General features: G+C 44.8%; 1 protein-coding gene across 4 annotated transcripts in view; it reads left to right on the top strand.

Moving 5' to 3' along the window:
• Positions 1–18,501, top strand: part of ITCH (itchy E3 ubiquitin protein ligase) — a 162,614-nt gene that overhangs the window by 97,963 nt on the left and 46,150 nt on the right. For 3 of the 4 annotated variants that reach the window (XM_019484673.2, XM_019484672.2, XM_059733245.1), the window contains 5 exons: positions 307–336; positions 3,672–3,714; positions 9,969–10,138; positions 12,135–12,369; positions 17,187–17,282. In XM_019484673.2, coding sequence (XP_019340218.1) covers positions 307–336; positions 3,672–3,714; positions 9,969–10,138; positions 12,135–12,369; positions 17,187–17,282 — 574 coding nt within the window. The remainder of the gene's footprint in view (positions 1–306; positions 337–3,671; positions 3,715–9,968; positions 10,139–12,134; positions 12,370–17,186; positions 17,283–18,501) is intronic. The other variant, XM_014609641.3, reaches the window with a different exon arrangement.

The following is an 18,501-nucleotide window of genomic DNA, read 5'->3' as shown; positions in this document are numbered from 1 at the left end:
TAGAATCATATTGTTGAAAGGGAGCTCAGTAGGTCATCTAGTCCAAACCACCTGTTCAAGGCAAGAAACAGCTGTCTAAACCATCCTACAAAAATGTCTTTCTGACTTTCACCTCAAGTTGCAGTGACAGATCCCACAGTCTCTCCAGGTAATCAGTTCCTGCATTTAGCCACTCTCCTAGATGAAAAATTATTTCTAATATCCAACCTCAATTTCCTTTGCTGTAATTTAAGCCCAGTAGTTCTACTTTGAATGATACTGTAAAAATGACACTTCCCAACTCAGATTTTTTCTGTATGTGTTCAGGTTCCAATCTGTTCGCTTTAGAGACAAAAGGTAAAATCTCAATTTTTTTCACTCTTTTAATCCAGCACAGCTATGCAGCTAACGTTTGAGAGAGTAATTATTTTCCATTTTATCTACAGAATTGTTTAAATTCCCATCAGTCACACCTATGCCAAGTCCAATGAAGGAAAAAGGGAGTATTACTATATTATTAACTAGCATACCCCATTTTCCTTCACTGGGCGTGATTTCCTTCACAGGTGTGATTTGGCCTCCACAACTTTTGTTATTATTGACATATGATGTAGATTGCTACAGCTGAGCTTAAAGGAGTGGCATCTAGCATATTTGATTCAACAATCAGGTTATGAACATGGAGCCCCATTTGAATTCTTTATCTCAGAGTACACTTTCACTATATAAAAACTGTCTGTTGCAGCACAGGGTAGATTTCCAAAACGGCCTTTGCATGAAAATTCCACCTTTAAATCTCCACTTACTTATGGGTTTTTTTGTTTAGAAATGTGTAGAAGTAAGATTTACAGTTGGTTCATTCTACTAGAGTAATGAGACTAGTGTTAAACTCTTAGATCTGAAAAGAATTTCTGCTTTCCAGAGAAAAATCAAAACCTGGGTTTGGAAGTGTGAAGACAAGGGGGAAAAATAGATCTCAACACAACCTTAGACTTTATGCATAACTGTTCATGATAAATAAGCCATAAATACATATGAAAATAGAATCAAAACTCATGGTAGAGGTGATATCTTTTATTTGACCAACTAGATATTTGCAAAAATATTTCTTTATTTGCAAGCTTTCGGGTACACTCACTCTTCATCAGGCATAGGGGAATGCAAAGATTGTAAAATTTCTCCTAGATGGAAATGAAAATTCATATTTCACAGGAGATTAGATGTTGTAAGATCTCCTGTTTGGAAAAGTTCATTTTGTGCAAATTAGGCTCAGGTAAAAGTTAGCAGTCTTGAATAGATAGGTTTAACATTTATTTTTCCTCTGTTTTTGATGCATACAACTTCACATAATTTATCCTGCTTTACTGTATTCCTCTTCACTTGCTAATGTTGGAAGTGGATTAATTGACTAAGATTCTAGATAGCACTTTTCTTTTTAGGTGTTTTTACTTCAAAAAAACTTTCTGATATGCTTTGTAAAATGTATTAATGATTTCGTCTTTCACACAAGGCAAGCATATAATCAAAGATCCCTTTCTGTACCTTAGAAAGTCACTTCAAGATTTTGGCAGAAGTCAGTCTTATTTTTAAAAGTTACTAGGTACAGGAAAAATAGATGGTATCTAAATTGTTGTAGTTCACTGGTATGATTAAGAGGATTTGTTAAAGACCTTTTATACAATGGAGAAAACTTTTAAAAGAGAGAGTCTGAAAAGTAAAAGCACCCCCTGCTCCCCCCAGAAAGAGGAAAAAGTCAACTTACTGTTGAAATGCAGACTTACACAATATGGCCAATTTTTATCTTTTTTTAGTGGATTGGACTACACAAAGATGTTAAGAGTTCTATGTAGTTATTGAGCTATAGATCCTGGATCTTTTAGCTTGGGCTCTACTTTGATTTTACATTTCTTCCTTGATAGTGATTTCTCCATATACATTGAGTTACACTTTATTGTGGATCTTTTTCTCAAATGAGCTTTTTTTCTTCCCAGTCTTGCTGTTGCTTCTTCTGTCTGATCCTAAGTCAATACCACGTCAGTCTTACCCCTTGCTTCAGGCCAGATCCAGACCATAGGGCTCCTCACAAGCTGGATTGGTAAAGCCAGTGGTAGCTGCAGCAGCAAACTAAGCAGTGACGGTTCCAAGGGGCCACTGGGCCAGAACAGCTTTATCAGCACAGCCCTTGCTCGCCCTCCTGCCACCAACAGCCATATTTAGCAGAACTCTCTGGATACTGCAGAGGGCCTCAGGCCCCTGCTAAATCCACCCCTAAATTCTCTGGCATTCCAGTACCAGAGGTTGAGTGGAGCACTCTGCAGACCGAACATTTGCCATCCTTCATCTATACAGATAATTTGTGAAGTCACACATTTAGTGTTAGAATTTCACTGCACAGTCAAATGATGTCGGGTTGTTGAGGAATGAGCACTTGTTTAACTATAAATGTCATATAATCATGAAGGCACATTCTTACATGCAAACAAATGGAATACAGTTGTAGTTATATAGGCTGCTTGCAGATGTTAAAAAACAAAAAGGCTTTACTGGAAGAAGCAGCATGTTATTTTGACTCGGCTTCGCAGCATCTCTATAGATGGGGCACTTCAGCGGGGCTTTTTGGCGCTTTTATCTAAAGTCGAGTGAGTCAGCTATTAAATAAAAGGGCCAAAAGAACCCCACTAAAGTGCCTGATGTGTACAGACATTGGGGGAGCCAAATCCAAGCCTCTTCTGGGCCTGCACTGGACTCAGTGCAGGACCACGCTGAGTTTAAAGTAAAACGCAGCTTTTTTTTTTTTTTTGTCTGCAAAGTAGCCATACTGGGCACTATTCTCTATTTAAGATATTTTCTTTATTGGAATTACAGTTATTTGCTTGTTTGGGCTGCTTAATTCATACTATTTTACATTTGGGTTTACATTCCTATATGACTCCTGTTAATATTATTTTTCTAATTCTATGAAAATCAAATATTTGTAATAAACATTTCGGTACTAGTAACTCAAATTATCACAAGTTCTTTATTTTGGTGTGCCATGTAAAACTGGCTCAAAAATTTAGGCTGGGCTACTGTAATTCTGTTTGAGGCCAATAGGCATTGTTGTGTTTATAGATTGGCCACGTGCTACAGCTGCCTATAGTTCTTATTCCTGACTCGAAATAACCTTTGGGGCAAAGGAAAAGGAACCAGGTTAGGATTGCACTGGAGAGCTAGCCCAGCAAAGCAAAACAACAGCTCCAGCTCAAGGTTTGTCACCAAGAGAGGAATCCACAAAGGAGGAAGGAAACATTCTGGAAGATTCAGCTTTTTCCCCTGACTTCTAACGTACCCTCAGCCAGAGAGTAAGTAAGGAGCAGAGTAGTTTGGAGGCAGAAGGCTGCTTGAGACTGTCAAAGGGATCAGATAAGAAACAAAAATTATGTTTTCTTACAATTTTTCACATTGTATAGTTGGCAGTACTGAACAATACCAGACCATCTTATGTGGTGTTATACTTTGTAAGAAGAAGGTGTTACTGGTATTTTTTTCTTGCTTTTCACTAGCAAAAGCCTAAAATGTGACTAGAACATAGATTTGTCAGACATTTTTACAGCCACATAAGAAATGAACCTGAGTATTAAGGACTATTTTAGGTCTTGGAAGTTGCACTAAATAACATAAAATATTTCTTATCTTTCTTTCTTCTGTTTAAGGTCCCACACAGAATGATAGCTCTAGAACAAGAAATGAAACAAGGTATAGGACTTGGTTTTTTTTACTCACTTGTTCTTATACTGCTTATAGTTATTACAAATCTCAAAAACTATAATTTTTGATGAAAAAGAAAAATTCAGCAATTTGTAAGCAGCTAAGAAATGCTTCTCATAATATTTAGTTAAGGCATCTTCTAAAATGTGAGTAGAACTTGGAAAACCTTACCTCTTTTGAGTTTTTAAGTGATATGTTATTTAGATGATCTTATTTTACAGTATGCATTTTTAAAATCTATTTATGGTACATTCAGAAAGTGCATCTACAAGCAATAGTTCTAAATTGAATATGTTTGTCATTTTAATAAGTAGGGATGGACAGACAGGAGGAGGAGAGGAGTTACACTTGACATACGATTGCTCAGAGCTCAATATAAAGCTGAAGATAGGCCTGTTGAGTGTCCCTGGGTTAGGGTCAGAGGGGAAAGGAACAAGGATGATGTCATGTTGGAGGTCTGCTATAGACCACCAAACCAGGAGGAAGTGGTGGATGAAGGTTTCTTCAAACAGCTAGTGAAAGTTTCCCTATCACAGGCCCTGATTCTCATGGGGGACCTTAGTCCCCCTGACATCTGCAGGGAGGGCAATACAGCACTGCACAGGCAATCCTGGAAACTTTTGGAGACTGTTGGGCACAACTTCCTGGTACAAGTATTGGAGTGACCAACTAGAGGCCATGCTCTTCTTGACCTGCTACTCACAAACGGGGAAGAATTGATGAGGAATGTAGTAGTGGGAAGCAACTGGGGCAGCAGTGACCACAAGATGGTAAGAGTTCAGGATCCTGAGGAAAGGAAGGATGGAGAGCAGTAGAATAAGGACCCTGGACTTCAGAAAGTGCCAGAACAAACCGTCCCGATGAACAGGAAGACTAGCAAGTGTGGCAGAAAACCAGCTTGGAACTCTTCAGTAAACTAAATCACAAAAAGGAAGCTTATAAGAAGTGGAAACTTGGACAAATAACTAGAGAAGAATATAAAAGCATTGCTTGGATATGCAGGGATGAAGTCAGGAAGGCCAAAGTGCAACTGGAGTTGCACCTAGCAAGGGACGTTAAGGGTAAGAAAGAAGAGTTTCTGCAAGTATGTCAGTAGCAAAAGGAGGATCAGGGAAAGTGTGGGTCCCTTACTGAATGGAGGAGGCAGCCTTGTGACAGAGGATGCAGAAAAGGCAGAAGTGCTCAATGCCTTCTTTGCCTCAGTTTTCACAGGCAGTTAGCTCCCAGACTACTGCACCTGACAGCACAGTTTGGGGAGGAGGTGAGCAGCCTTCAGTTGTGAAGGAACAGTTTAGGAACTACTTAGAAAATCTGGACATGTACAAGTCCTTCAGGACTCTCGGTGCATTCTGTCTGAGCCTGTGGACTTGTGGATGTCGAGCCTCTTGAGATGTTCCTTTACTTGATCTACATCAATTGTAGGCCCATTTCCTGCCCCCTGGATGCTTTGCATCCTGTCTGACAGGGTGACCCCTTTGGACAGGCAGAAGACCGACACAAAGTAATTGTTTAGGAGATTGGCCTTTTCCTGAGCATCAGACATCAGCTGCCCCGTTTGATTTTAGCCAGGGGTTCAATGTTGCCTTTGTTTTTCCTCTGACTTCCCACTGAAGAAGGACTTTCTGTTGTCCTTGATTCCCATGGCTAGCGTGAGTTTGGTTTTTGCGTTGGCTAGAGGTGGCACTGATACATTGGTCCAATATCAGATTGTTACCGATTATAAAGAAAATTCACTGTATCAGATATCAGCCCGATGGGGCCGGTAATTTGGCCAATAAATGCTCATGCTGCACGCAACTGCAGCACAGCACTCAGGCAGCAAGGAGCAGAGTCAGCAGTATGGAGAGCTGCCTCCAGCTGGTCAGTCCAATGTGGTGGAAGGGGAAAGGGCATAGGGAGCTGATCAACACCCATGGTCAGGGAGGGGGCAGGGGCAGGTGCTGCTGCAGAGGGGGTGGAGATGTGGGGGGAGGGGAGGAGCTTCTGCCACTGTTTGCACCCCAGGAGAGCACGGGAGGGCCCTGGATCTGCACAGGGCAGGGCAAGCTGTAGTCGGGGCTGCGCAGGGCTCTTCCTATCAGGGGCTGGGCTCAGAGCAGGCACTGACAGCACTGGGAGGATGCTGCATCCATCCAAAATTTCACTGCTGTTCAGCTCCCAGTGCTTCCGCCACCAGCCACAGCCCCCGTTCTTCCCAGCCCGTAATTGAGCCGGAGCACTGCCAGGCAGCTGGTGGCTGTAACGCAAGGAGTGGAACGGAAGCGAAATCTGGGATGGATGCAGCATCCTCGCAGTGCTGCCGACACCCACTCCAAGCCCATCTCTCTTCTGGAGGGGCTAGATGTTTTTAAATCTGCAGATCCAGATGCCCTCCACCCAAGGGTGTTGAGGGAGCTGGCAGGGGTCATCGCGGAGCCTTTGGCCCGGCTGTATGAGCATTTGTGGTCATCTGGCCAGGTGCCAGGGGATTGGAAAGTGGCTAATGTCCCAATTTTCAAGAAAGGGAGGAAGGAGGACCCAAGTAACTATAGGCCTGTAAGCCTCATCTCAGTGCTCGGGAAGATCTTGGAGAGAACCATCAATGAGCGCATCTGTGGGGGGCCTGCAGGGGAGATCATGCTCAGGAGCAATCGGCATGGGTTCATCAAAGGCAGGTCCTGCCAGACCAACCTGATTGCCTTTTATGACCAGGTAACTAAATCCTTGGATGATGGTGTTGCCATGGACAGTCTTTCTAGACTTTAAGAAGGCCTTTGACACTGTCTGTCACCCCATCCTCATCAATAAATTAAGCGACTGTGGCATTGAGGCCTACACAGTTGGATGGGTAAAAAACTGGCTGATGGGGCGCACCCAGAGAGTAGTGGGGACGGGTTGTACTCAACCTGGCGAGATGTGAGCAGTGGGGTACCCCAGGGCTCAGTCCTCGGGCCCACACTGTTTAACATCTTCATCAGAGACTTGGACGAGGGGGGTGGAAAGCAGTCTGTCCAGGTTTGTTGATGACACTAAGATGTGGGGTGAGCTGGACACACTTGAAGGGAGAGAGAGGCTGCAAATAGATTTAGACAGACTACAAAAGTGGGCAGATGAGAATAGGATGGGGTTCAATGTGGATAAATGCAGGGTGCTGCAGCTTGGGAGAAGGAATCCACAGCATACATACAGGCTGGGGAGTTCCGTTCTTGAAAGCACAGAGGCAGAAGGGGAACTTGGCGTCTTTATTTAACTCCAAGATGAACATGAGCCGCCAGTGCCAGACCGCAGCCAGCAAGGCCAGCCATACCTTGTCATGTATCCAAAGATGCATCTCAAGCCGGTCCAGAGAGGTGATACTCCCCCTCTATGCAACTTTGATCAGGCTGAAGTTGAAGTACTGAGTCCAGTAGTGGGCGCCACACTTCAAAAGGGATGTGGCCAGCCTGGAGAGGGTCCAGAGGAGGGCCACCCACTTGGTGAGAGGGCAGCAGGACAGGGCCTATGAGGAGAAACTGAGGGACCTGAACCTGTTCAGCCTCAGCAAGAGGAGGTTGAGGGGGGGACCTGGTGGCTGCCTACAAACTCATCAGGGGAGATCAACAGCAAATAGGTAGAGCCCTTTTCTCCCCAGCACCACCTGGGGTGACGAGGAACAATGGTAATAAGCTGATGGAGAACAGGTTTAGGTTAGAGATCAGAAGGCAATATTTTACAGTTAGGGTGGCCAAAATCTGGAACCAACTTCCCAGGGAAGTGGTCATCACCCCTATCTTGGGCAAATTCAAGAGGAGGTTGGACGATCACCTGTCTGGGGTCTTGTGAACCCAGCATTCGTTCCTGCCTGCGGCAGGGGGTCAGGCTAGATAATCTGTTCAGGTCCCTCCTGACCCTAGCTACTATGAAAGAAGAGCCCCACACAGCCCTGGCTGTAGCCTGCACTGCCCTGCATATATCCAGGTGGCGCACACACCCCCATGTCCTCCCAGGGTGGAAGCAGTGGCAGGAGCCACCTCACCCCCCAAGAGCTGTGGCTCTGGGCCCCCCCACCCTGCCTGGGCAGCGCCTGCCCCTGCCCCGTCCCTCACCACTAGGGGTATTGATCTGCCCACCCCACCCCCCTTCCACCACACCAGTTTTACTTGCTGGAGGCAGCTGTATCGGAAATCGAATCGGTATCGGCAATATGTCTCCTTAAATATAAGCTATCAGTATTGGCCCCCAAAATCTCTGTTGATGCACCCCAAGCCTTGGCTTTTCTGGTCTGCTCTCTACAGATGCGGGCTAGTGCTGTGTAGTCCTCCTTGGTGATGACTCCTGTTTTCCATCTGGTCTAGGCTTCTCTTTTTAGTTTCAGGAGGTCCAGAAGTTCTCTATTGAGCCAGAGGGGCTCCCCAGCCTGCTGACTGCATTTCCTGCAGGATGGAATGGACTTTCCTTGTACTTTGAGGATGGTGTTTTTAAGAAACAACCATTCCTCATGTACTCCCCTTTCTAAGGGGCCATGGTCTCTTAGTGCCTGGCTTGCCAATCTCTTGAGTTTCTGAAAGTCAGCCTTCTTGAAGTTGAGGATTTCTGTTTTACTGAGACATTTGCACACCCTGCGTTGGACAGGGAAAGTAATCACTGTCACCGAGCTTCCCCTTGATCCTCAGATCACTCACCCAGATCATCCCCTTTGGCCTGAACCAGATCCAGCAGTGCCTTTCCTCTAGTCAACCCGTATACCCCTTGCGTTAAGTAATGCTCATCAGTGCAAGCAAGGAAGTGACACAACCGGTCAGATTTGGCCATGTGCTCTTCCCACAAGATGTCGGGGAGGTTGAAGTCCCCCACGATGACCAAACATTGAGAGTGTGCAGCCTCAGCCAGTTCCCTATTGAATTGTTGATCCAGCTCTTCCTCTTGGTTGGGAGGTCTGTAATAGACTCCTACAACTGTATCCCCTTCCCCATGTTCCCCCCGTATTTTAACCCAGAGGGTCTCAAGACACCTTCCTGGGTTGCTAAACTCAGTTTGAAGGGAAGCGTACTGCTTCTTCATAGAGAGAGCTATACCCTCACCCCTCTTCCCAACTGGGTCTCTCCTGTACAAGATATAGCCTTCTATACCTACGGACCAGTCGTAGGTGGAGTCCCACCATGTCTCCATTATCCCTACGAAATCATAATCATTGTAACTCAGGAGGAGGGCCAGTTCCTCTTGCTTGTTTCCCAAACTCTTGGTGTTTGTGAACAGGCAGCTAAGGCTGCTGTGGGAAGCCCTGGGCTTCCCTGTGTGCTGGGACATGATCTTTCCTTGGGCTGTTTTTTGGAGTGGGTTCCCTTGGGCTACCTAACCTGTTAATACTGTGGTTGTCTTGACCTGGGCTACAACTCTTTATTGACCACCTGTTCCCTGGCAATCCTAGTTTAAAGCCCTGTCAAGTACGTCAGCCAGGATGGCTGAGAAGAGCTTCTTCCTTTTCAGGGTGAGGTAGAGGCCATCCCTCTTCAACAAGCCACTGCCTCTTTCCCTGAAGTGCGGGCTGTGGTCAGAAAAGTCAAACCCCTCACAATGGCACCATTGCCAGAGTCTTCTGCTGACCTGTTCAGTACAACTCTCCCTTTGAGACCCATGACTGGGAGGATTGAGGAAAAAACTACCTGAGCCTCCAGACCCTTGAGCCTATCCCCCAGAGCCCTGTAGTCACTCGTGACCCGGCCAGAATTGTTCCGAGCCATGTCATTTGTGCCCATGTGGATGAGTAGCATGGGGTGGTGGTCGGAGGTCTGGACAAGTTTGGGGATCTTCTCAGTTACATCCCGGACACGTAATGTGCATTAATCTATAAGTGTTTCCTGTGACTTTTTTTTAATTCCTTTTTTAATAAGGTTATGTTAAAAGCCAGCAGTACCAGTGTACAGATATGATTTTTTGAGAATCACTCACTCATTGCCTTATTTTTATGAAACCTTTTTGATCCCAAGAAAGCTACCAGCAGAAAGAGAATGTATTACAAATGTTTAAGTCCCATGTATTTTCCTGTTTACAATAATACATTCCTCCAAATGTGGCCTCTTATACCCCTTCATTCCTTACCTATTACCTGTCTGACACATTGCAAACAATGTATATTCTGTGTGTAATTTTATTGTATGAGAGGTTTATAATATGTAATATATTCAATAATTTTCTTATTTAAAGTATTAATAGTTTAATTTATCTGTTCTGATATCTTCTATACATTTCTAGGATAATTCTTGTTTCTGTCTCTTCCTACAAAGGACTAACACAAATGGTGTAGAAAGCAGTGAGGATGTAGGATCCAGTGAAAACAGGACTGCTAATGGCAGTGATTCGCCATTACTCACAAATGGAAACTGTAAACCTTCCAGGCCTCCCAGGCCTTCTAGGCCCCCCCCACCTACCCCACGTAGACCTGCTTCAGTAGTTGGTATGTATTGCAGTGTCAGACATCATCTATTTATGAATTAATTTGCATCTGAACAGACACAAACGCTTATTAAATGTGCTGATCACATTTTTCTTGATAAAAGTTATTAAATTCTTGTAGGCAAAGGTTTTTATGAAGGATTACTTCCAGCAAATGGGGGGGGGAGGTGGTTAATTATTGGTCCTCTGGTTAGAAATGTTTTACTGTAATGTCAGAGTGTTTAAGATTGTGGCATAAGCAGTCTTGAGGAGTGCAAATTTAAATCTGTACCTGAGTCTGCAGGGAATACAGATCAGGAGCTAAGCTGCACAAAGGGGTCAGAACTAGGAAGTCCAAGCTATGTTCCTAGTCTGATATCCAAGTCATAGCCAAGGGTAGGCTCCGAGGTCAAGAGCCGGGGAATCCAGAACACATAGCATGGTAAGCAGGAGTGAGGTACTGGGATCCAAGGCAGGAAAAAGGCACAAATGTCAAAGATAGTGTGAGCAGCCAAAGCCTAAACAAAGGTTTTGGGCTTATACTCAGCCTAGCCAGAGCTGCTGCCAGCCAGCTCAGTTCTTACAGTTGATGTCATAATGGAGCCAGGTGGCGCTGAGAGGGCAGATTGCTTTCAGTGGGGGGAGTGCTCATGGAAATAAGCATCTGATAATATTTACATGATCAGCATTCTTTGGGGTCTCCCTGCACTTCTGTCAGTGGTGTCAGTGTGAGTGTTAGAAGACAGTGAGGTCCCATTGAAAGAATTGTTTTTAAAGCTGGTACCTCTGACAGCCCTCCCAAGTAGATAATGAATGACAGATAATAGTGTGTGGTTTGTTACCAACATAGACAAAATATGTCCTAAAACAATAATAGACTTCTAAAATCTTGATTGTTCCTTTGTATTAAAATATATACATATTTGTTATTGATCTGCTAGTTGCAAAACATCATCATCATCATCCAGGCATTGCCCTGTTTTATTTTAAAAGTAGCTTCTAATTTTTTCTGAAGAAAATCTTTCTCGAGTTGTGGATTAGTGTGCACACTGTATGATGTGTCGCTACTTGTTTACAAGACACATGCATAGAAAGCAGTAATATTTATTTTTTCTTAAAGAGACATTTGAGGAGTCTTTCATTCTTGAAACCAAGACCAGGCCATCTCAAACCCACTGACAAGTAGGAATCATGATATTTGATTGACTAGCTGCACCCAAGTGTAGCCCAGGAACTCGTTAGGAGAGCAGCTGCAGAGAATGGTCAGCATCACTCTTCTCCTTGTTGCTTGGCCAGTGTAACTGCTGCCAATTCAGCAGCAGCTGTGAGGTTCTACCTATAACTGTTGGCCCTGCAGCAGGGGGATGGGGAATGAGCTGAGGATGGACTCCACCCTTACTCCCAGTGGCTGGAGGATTGAGCCAAGCTTAATCCCATGCTGCCATTCCAGCATTCCCCTATCAACATTACATCACAGAAATCAATTTCCTTGCTTAAAACATGCACCCCAATTTTCAATGGCTAATTTAGAAGTGGGGTGGTAAGGAGGTGCATATGTTATGTGAATAAATATAGGACTTCAAATCTTTCCACATAAGGTTTTCCATCTATTGTTTCTTTATTTTGAGAGAAGTTTCTTTTGATATATGTGTCCAATTGCCTTTTTATAGGAATATATATTTTATTGTTCTTTTTAAAAAAAAAACAAAAAACACAAATATAGTTAATACAAGTAAAGGATTCCGTTACAAACATTTATTTTTATTGGATGTGGGCAAATTGTCATGTTAAAGATAATGGAAAGTCTCATCGTGAAAATATAAAATCTGTCTTGGTGGTGCTAATGCTAGGAATGTAGCCTTTCCGCTAATGGTGTAACACAGAAAAACCCAGAAGTAGCAAGAGAGAATATGCGACTGAACCTTTTTACCCTGTTTCATTAATAGATTGCTTAAGATTTAAACATTAATGAGACCTGAAATCAGTTAGTCAGTGTTTGTTTTTCTCTGATTTCATAGCATGCGTCAGTGGCCCTTCATCTACATCCACAGAAAATGATGTGTCTAATGCAGGATCATTGCCAGGTACAGCTACGAATACAGCTTCAGAACAGAGCCCTGAGGGGGCAACAAGTGAAACAACAGCTCCTGCAGCTTCTGCTTTGATGACACCTCCAGTATCCAGACAGGTCCAGCCAGTAAATCCTACATCTCAGCCACTCACTACAGTCAATCAAGGTCCTCTTCCACCTGGGTAGGAATTCAGTGTTCTATTTCTTAGTTCTTTTTAATAATTCCTACTATAAATGCCCATAGTTTCTGTGTATTGCCCACTAACAAAATAAAGGTTTATTTTTTTTATATCTACTTTTGTTTAATAAGCCTTTGGGTATTAGAAATTACATGTGGTGATTTACATTTGTTGATAGGTTCATATTTGGTAACGGTAACAAATGCCCAAATGGGTGTGTTGTAAAATCCTTTTATTGAGGGTCTTCAAATGAGGTTGTCATCTTGTAGAATATATGTTTCCGTGAGATAACAAGTTTGTTTATTTCAGGAGAGCAGTCAATGCTTGGTATGTAAGGTTTCAAAATAATCCAGATCCTTTGATTTCCAATACCTAGTTCTCATAAGCAAGATGTTCTGTATTCTGCTGCTGCAGAATTGTGATTAAGCTAAGTGTTTGGTTTTGAAAAAAGGTTTCTAGACTTTGTGGCTCTGAAGAAAACCTTTTCAATTTGAACAGTGTAGTTCAGTGGCAGCCAGCCATTTTGGCAGGCTTGCCACAAATTAAGTCGCACTCCAAGTGCCAGTGCAAACACCTTCCTTTGCCTGAGTTGTTCCCTGTCCTGTGCTCCCTACCCAACTTGCTGCTTTGCTTTCTGCTTCATACCTTATCTGCCATGTGTCACGCACACAGGCTACCCCATGAAACTTGCAGTATTAATGCTTCAGGATGGCTGTGCTGAGCCACCCACCTCACTGTGGGAGGGAGAGGCAACTCATTCTGCTATGAGTTGCCCAGCTGTATTCTTCAGCAGGAAACAGAAGATGATGGAGCAGAATGGGAAGCAAGATTTCAAGCCAAGAGTAGCTGCAAGTTTGCACTGGCTTCATTGAGGTTTCCAGTTTGCTTCCTTAGCCATAAATGCACCCCCTTTTCTGGCCTGGCATATTTGCTATACTTCATCTCAATCCCTGTAAACTCAAAGCCACATTATATCTCAAGACAGGTGGTGTCCATAAGGTCAAAGAAACACCCTCAGTGTATTCTAGACTTGTAAAATGGCATTTTAAAATCTGCCTTAAATGCAGTGCAGTTGTATTACACACCAACAAATAAATAAATGGATGTACTGTACTCCTCTGGAAGTCTACTGAAACTCTTGAATTTTCAGATGAGGATTTCTGAATAGTCATTTGAATGAATTGCACATATTCTTGACTGTAAACGAGAAGTTGAGAGAGAAGTTTTCCTACAGTTCTGAACTATTCTGCTAGGTTGGGTTTTTTTTAGGTAAAATAAGCTATCTGCAGATGATCATTCTCCAGTTTGTCATTCTCATTTTGCCTTCCTGTTCATTTAGGTGTTCACACTGACTCTCTGTATGTATGAGAATTAGGGTTAAACTTTTACATATTTTAAATACTGCAATCTTTAATTATATTTTATTCAAGTTTTTGTGCCAGGTTGTTGCTCTTATATTACAGACACAGTGCCACTGACATCACATGGATAAAGGCCAAATTAGGACTGTAGAATTAGACCCTATTTCAAATTGTCCGATATCTTTGATACCTGATACATTAAATGCACGTATGCTTGTGCACACGCGCGCACGTACACACACAAGTACTACTGCCCACTGTTACTAGTCTAGTTGGAGTTTGACTGCTGTTTATGTAGGTACTTCCTTCTGCCTTTAAAACATGCTTGAAGCGGTTCTTTTAAAATACTCCTTTTACATATAATGCACGTTATTTTATATTACTGTCTTCTATAAAGCATTTTGATAGGTGCAGATATCATAGAAAATTAGGGTTGGAAGGGACCTCAGGAGTCGCTTAGTCCAACACCCTGCTCAAAGCAGGACCATCTCCAACTAGATCATTCCAGCCAGGGCCTTGTCAAGCCAGGCCTTAAAAACTTCCAAGGATGAAGATTCCACCACGTCTCTAGGTAACCTGTTCCAGTGCTTCACCACCCTCCTAGTGAGAGAGTTTCTCCTAATATACAACTTAAACCTCCCTTGCTGCAACTTGAGACCATTGCTCCTTGTTCTGTCATCTGCCACCACTGAGAGCAGTCTAGTTCCAACTTCTTTGCAACCCCCCTTGAAAAAATTAAAGGGTGCTATCAAATCCCTCCTCAGTCTTCTCTTCTGCAGACTAAATAAACTCAGTTCCCTCAGCCCCTCCTCATAAGTCATGTGCCTCAGCTACCAAATCATTTTTGTTGTTCTCTGCTGGACTCTCTCCAACTTGTCCACATCCTTTCTATAGAGGGAGGCCAAAACCTAAGCACAGTACTGCAGATGTGGCTTCATCAGTGCAGAATAGAGGGGAATAATTACTTCCCTTGATCTGTTGGCAACACTGCTACTAATGCAACCTAGCATGATGTTAGCCTTCTTGGCAAGAAGGGCACACTGTTGGCTCATATCCAGCTTATTGTCCACTGTCAACCCCAGGTCCTTTTCTGCAGAGCTGCTGCTTTGCCCATCAGTCCCCAGCCTGTGCTAGTACATGGGATTGTTCTGTCCTAAGTACAGGACTTTGCACTTGTCCTTGCTGAACCTCATGAGATTTCTTTTGGCCCTGTCCTCCAATTTGTCTAGGTCACCCTGAAATGCATCCCATCTTCCAGATAATTAATGAAGATATTGAATAAAACTAGCCCCAGGACCAACCCCTGGGGCACTCCACTTGTCACGTGAGCTATCCCATTAAGTCTGTTATACCAATCATGTCCTAGTTCCTTGACTGTGCGAGGACTTTCAGTTCTTCCTTCTTGTTTCCCAGGCTCCGTGCATTCATGTACAGACACGTGAGGTGACTAGCAGATTAGCCTACTTTCTCAGGAAGAATGAGGCCTTCCCTGCTGCTCCTTCCTGCTTCTGCTTCCTCCAGGTCCCCCACTTCCCCACTTACATCAAGGCTTTGTTCTCCATCCCCCAGCAAACCTAGTTTAAAGCCCTCCCCACTAGGTTAGTGAGCATGTCTGCAAGAATGCTCTTCCCTCTCTTTGTCAGGTGGATCCCATCTCTTCCTAGCAATCCTTCTTGGAACAATATCCCATGGTCAAAGAAGCCGAATCCCTACTGGCGACACCACCTGCACAACTATGCATCGATACGCAGGATGTGTCCACACCTGCCAGGGTCCTTCCCCTTGACCGGAAGGATTAAGGAGAACACTACCTGTGCCCCTGTCCCCTACACCCTTGCACCCAGAGGCCTGTTGTCACATTTGATCTGCTTAGGGTCACCTCTGCCTGTATCATTGCCCACGTAGATGAGCAGCTTGGGATAGTAGTCAGAGCTGGATGAATCTCAGTAATCTTTCTCAGATCTGGGCTTCAGGAAAGCAGCAGACTTCCTGAGATGACAGGTCACGCCAGCAGATGGATCCCTCCATCCCCTGCAGAAGGGAGTCTGCAACCACCATCATGTTTCTTCTTCTTCTTCATGGAAGTAGTCTCAATCCTCCCCACCTTGGAGATTCCTGGCCTGGCCTCTTCCACCAGTGGAATGGGCTCTTCTTCATCTGTTGTTAGCACTCCACATCTGTTCTCCAGGCAAACCACTGAATGTGTGCATAACAACTTCTTGCTGCCAAAAGATAAAAGCTTCCACCTTCCTGGTAGTCCATGCCCTCTTCTTTTCTAGCACCACCTCTGGCAGTCCTTCCTTCACAGTCCTAGAGGTTTCCCCCAGTATGAAATCTATGAAGTCCTCATGGTGAAGGATGCTTCAGAGCTTTACTACCTCCTCCTGTATCTCTCTTGCCTTCTCCCTACGGGACATCATCAGAAGGCACCACTCACATTGCAGGCATTCCCCCACCTGGATGGCACAGGAAGGAATCTGCAAGCTGCAGTCTGCACAGCACCAAACCAGGACCTGGGTGGAAGCCTCAATGGTGTGTGGTCCTGTCTGGACAGACACCTCACAGGTGGAAGCAGAGGAAGAGCTGGAAGTGGCAGTGGCTTTGGGACTGCAACATCCACCATGTCTCTGGGTCTTCTAATCTGCTGCCTTTAACTTCGTGCCCCTCTCTCCAAGCAGACCTTCCCTAGCTAACTCCTCTGTAGCTGGCCTGTTTGCTGTTCCTTGATATGAAAAGTTCCCTTTTCCCTCCAACCTCTTTCCTCTCAGCAAGCTTACAGTGAAGGAATGTGTGAAAGTTTCCAAGCAAACTCCCCCCTCACTTTGGACTCTACTTAAACAATAGGCTTGAATCTTGGTCTAGCTGCTGAATTTTAGCTGCTAAAATTAAACTTTGTAGTTAATCCAAATTACATAGGGGAAAAAAAGAATCTTACCTTTCAGGCTCCCCTTCAGAGAGGGGTGGCAAACTGACCTGCAAACTGGCAGGCAAAGTGCTTGCAAACTATTGTGTTTGCTTCTCCCTATTTACTGCTCCCCTGGTGGCTTGGACTGCATCCTTATATATCTCTCCTGGGCCTGGACTGGGGAGGCCCCTTTTGTTAGGGCTCTTTGTCACACCCAGGCAGTAATCAGTCAGCAGTCAGTCAGCTCAGCTGCTCAGAGCACACACCTAAGCACACAAACCCACCAAACAGCTGAGCCTCAGCAAGCCAAGCACACAGGCACTCCTGGCTCAGTTACCTTCCCAGAACAGGATCTGGTGTCTGGTTCCTCTTCCCCTTCCTCCTCTTTCTCCCAGCAAACTGCTTGCAAACTGTCCTGTTTGCTTCTCCGTATTCACTGCTCTAGTTTTGTTAAAAGTGGCTTACAGAGCAATTACTTTATTAACAAAATATTTCTTCTGTTATCTTTAAACAGCATATGCATTGTTGGAACAGTTTTTTACCTATTTTTTCAGTTGGGAACAAAGAGTGGACCAGCATGGTCGGGTGTACTACGTGGATCATGTTGAAAAAAGAACAACCTGGGATCGGCCAGAGCCTCTTCCTCCAGGGTGAGTCTGGATAAGAAGTCTTGTTTCCTGGGGAAACAGTGCTTTAGGATAATCTAAAAACATTTGTGGAGTCTCAGATTAGCATGTGCAAGCACATTAGTTCACTCCAGTGTAGACAGATCCCAGGAAGCATAGTGATCCAGTTAATATAAGATATTAAGCACAGAATCTTCTGACCATCTCTACCCCTATACAGGTGTAGGGGTATAGGAGCTTGTGCATAAGAGCTGAGGCTAAACTTTTTTTTTTTTTCCCCCATCCTCCTGTTTTGCCAATGGTCTTTACAAAAGGAAAAAAAGCAAACAAAAGTCTGTCTACATTATGTGCTTGTTGGAATTGGAGGGGTGGAAGGAATGTATAAGGGGGAAAAGGAAGTATATTTATCAACTTAAAATATGAATTCACTTCTGCTGTCAGAGCAGAGGTGGGCAAAATATGGCCCATGAGCTAGATACAGCCTGCAGAGGGATTTTTGCCCAACCCACAGCAGGTTCTTTGGTCCCAACTGGCCCAGGTGAAGTCCAGCCTTCCGCTCATCCCACTGCTCCTGGGCACACAGCACAGCTGGGGCAGCTCAGCAGCCAGACTCCGTTTCCTGGCAGCCCTGGCAGCAGTGGTTCTTTCCAACAGCCATTAGACCCAGCCCCACTGCCCAGGCCCATCCGCCCTGTATCTGCTGCTAAGGCAGGACCCATGTGGGCAGGGCACTTGGCCCCATCCCAGCCCCCTAGCCATGTGCTGGCAGGAAGTGGCATCTGGGAGCTAGATGGGTGGGTGGGGCCGGGGAGACCCTGGGATCTTGGGGTGGTGACAGCACGGGGCCAGGGCAGAGCCCTGGTTCTGTGGGCAGGGAGCTGTGGGGAGCAGATTACTGTTCTGTCCTGGGCCTGTGCTGTCACTGCCCCAAGGTCCCGGGGTCTCCATGAAGACCAGCTGAAACCCACTCAGGCAGGGCCTGAGCCCCAGACTGAGTGCATAGCCCTGGCCACGGGTCATGCAGCACCCGCTCTGGACCCATCAACCACAGCCAGGATGAGCAGTGGCAGGCAGCCACGAAGATGGAGGAACCCTTCTACCCCAAGGAAGGGCTAGAGCTGCTGCCCAACTTTGTGCCACTACCCAGCTTCAGCATCAGCAGCCAGACAGAAGCTGCAGCTGGGCACCAAGAAAAAGTGGGACCTGACTGTGGGCATAGCCATCTTCTCTTTGCAATTGCCAG

Source organism: Alligator mississippiensis, chromosome 9, assembly GCF_030867095.1.
Source record: "Alligator mississippiensis isolate rAllMis1 chromosome 9, rAllMis1, whole genome shotgun sequence".
NCBI lineage: Eukaryota > Metazoa > Chordata > Crocodylia > Alligatoridae > Alligator > Alligator mississippiensis.
This window is presented reverse-complemented; position numbering and strand designations above follow the sequence as displayed.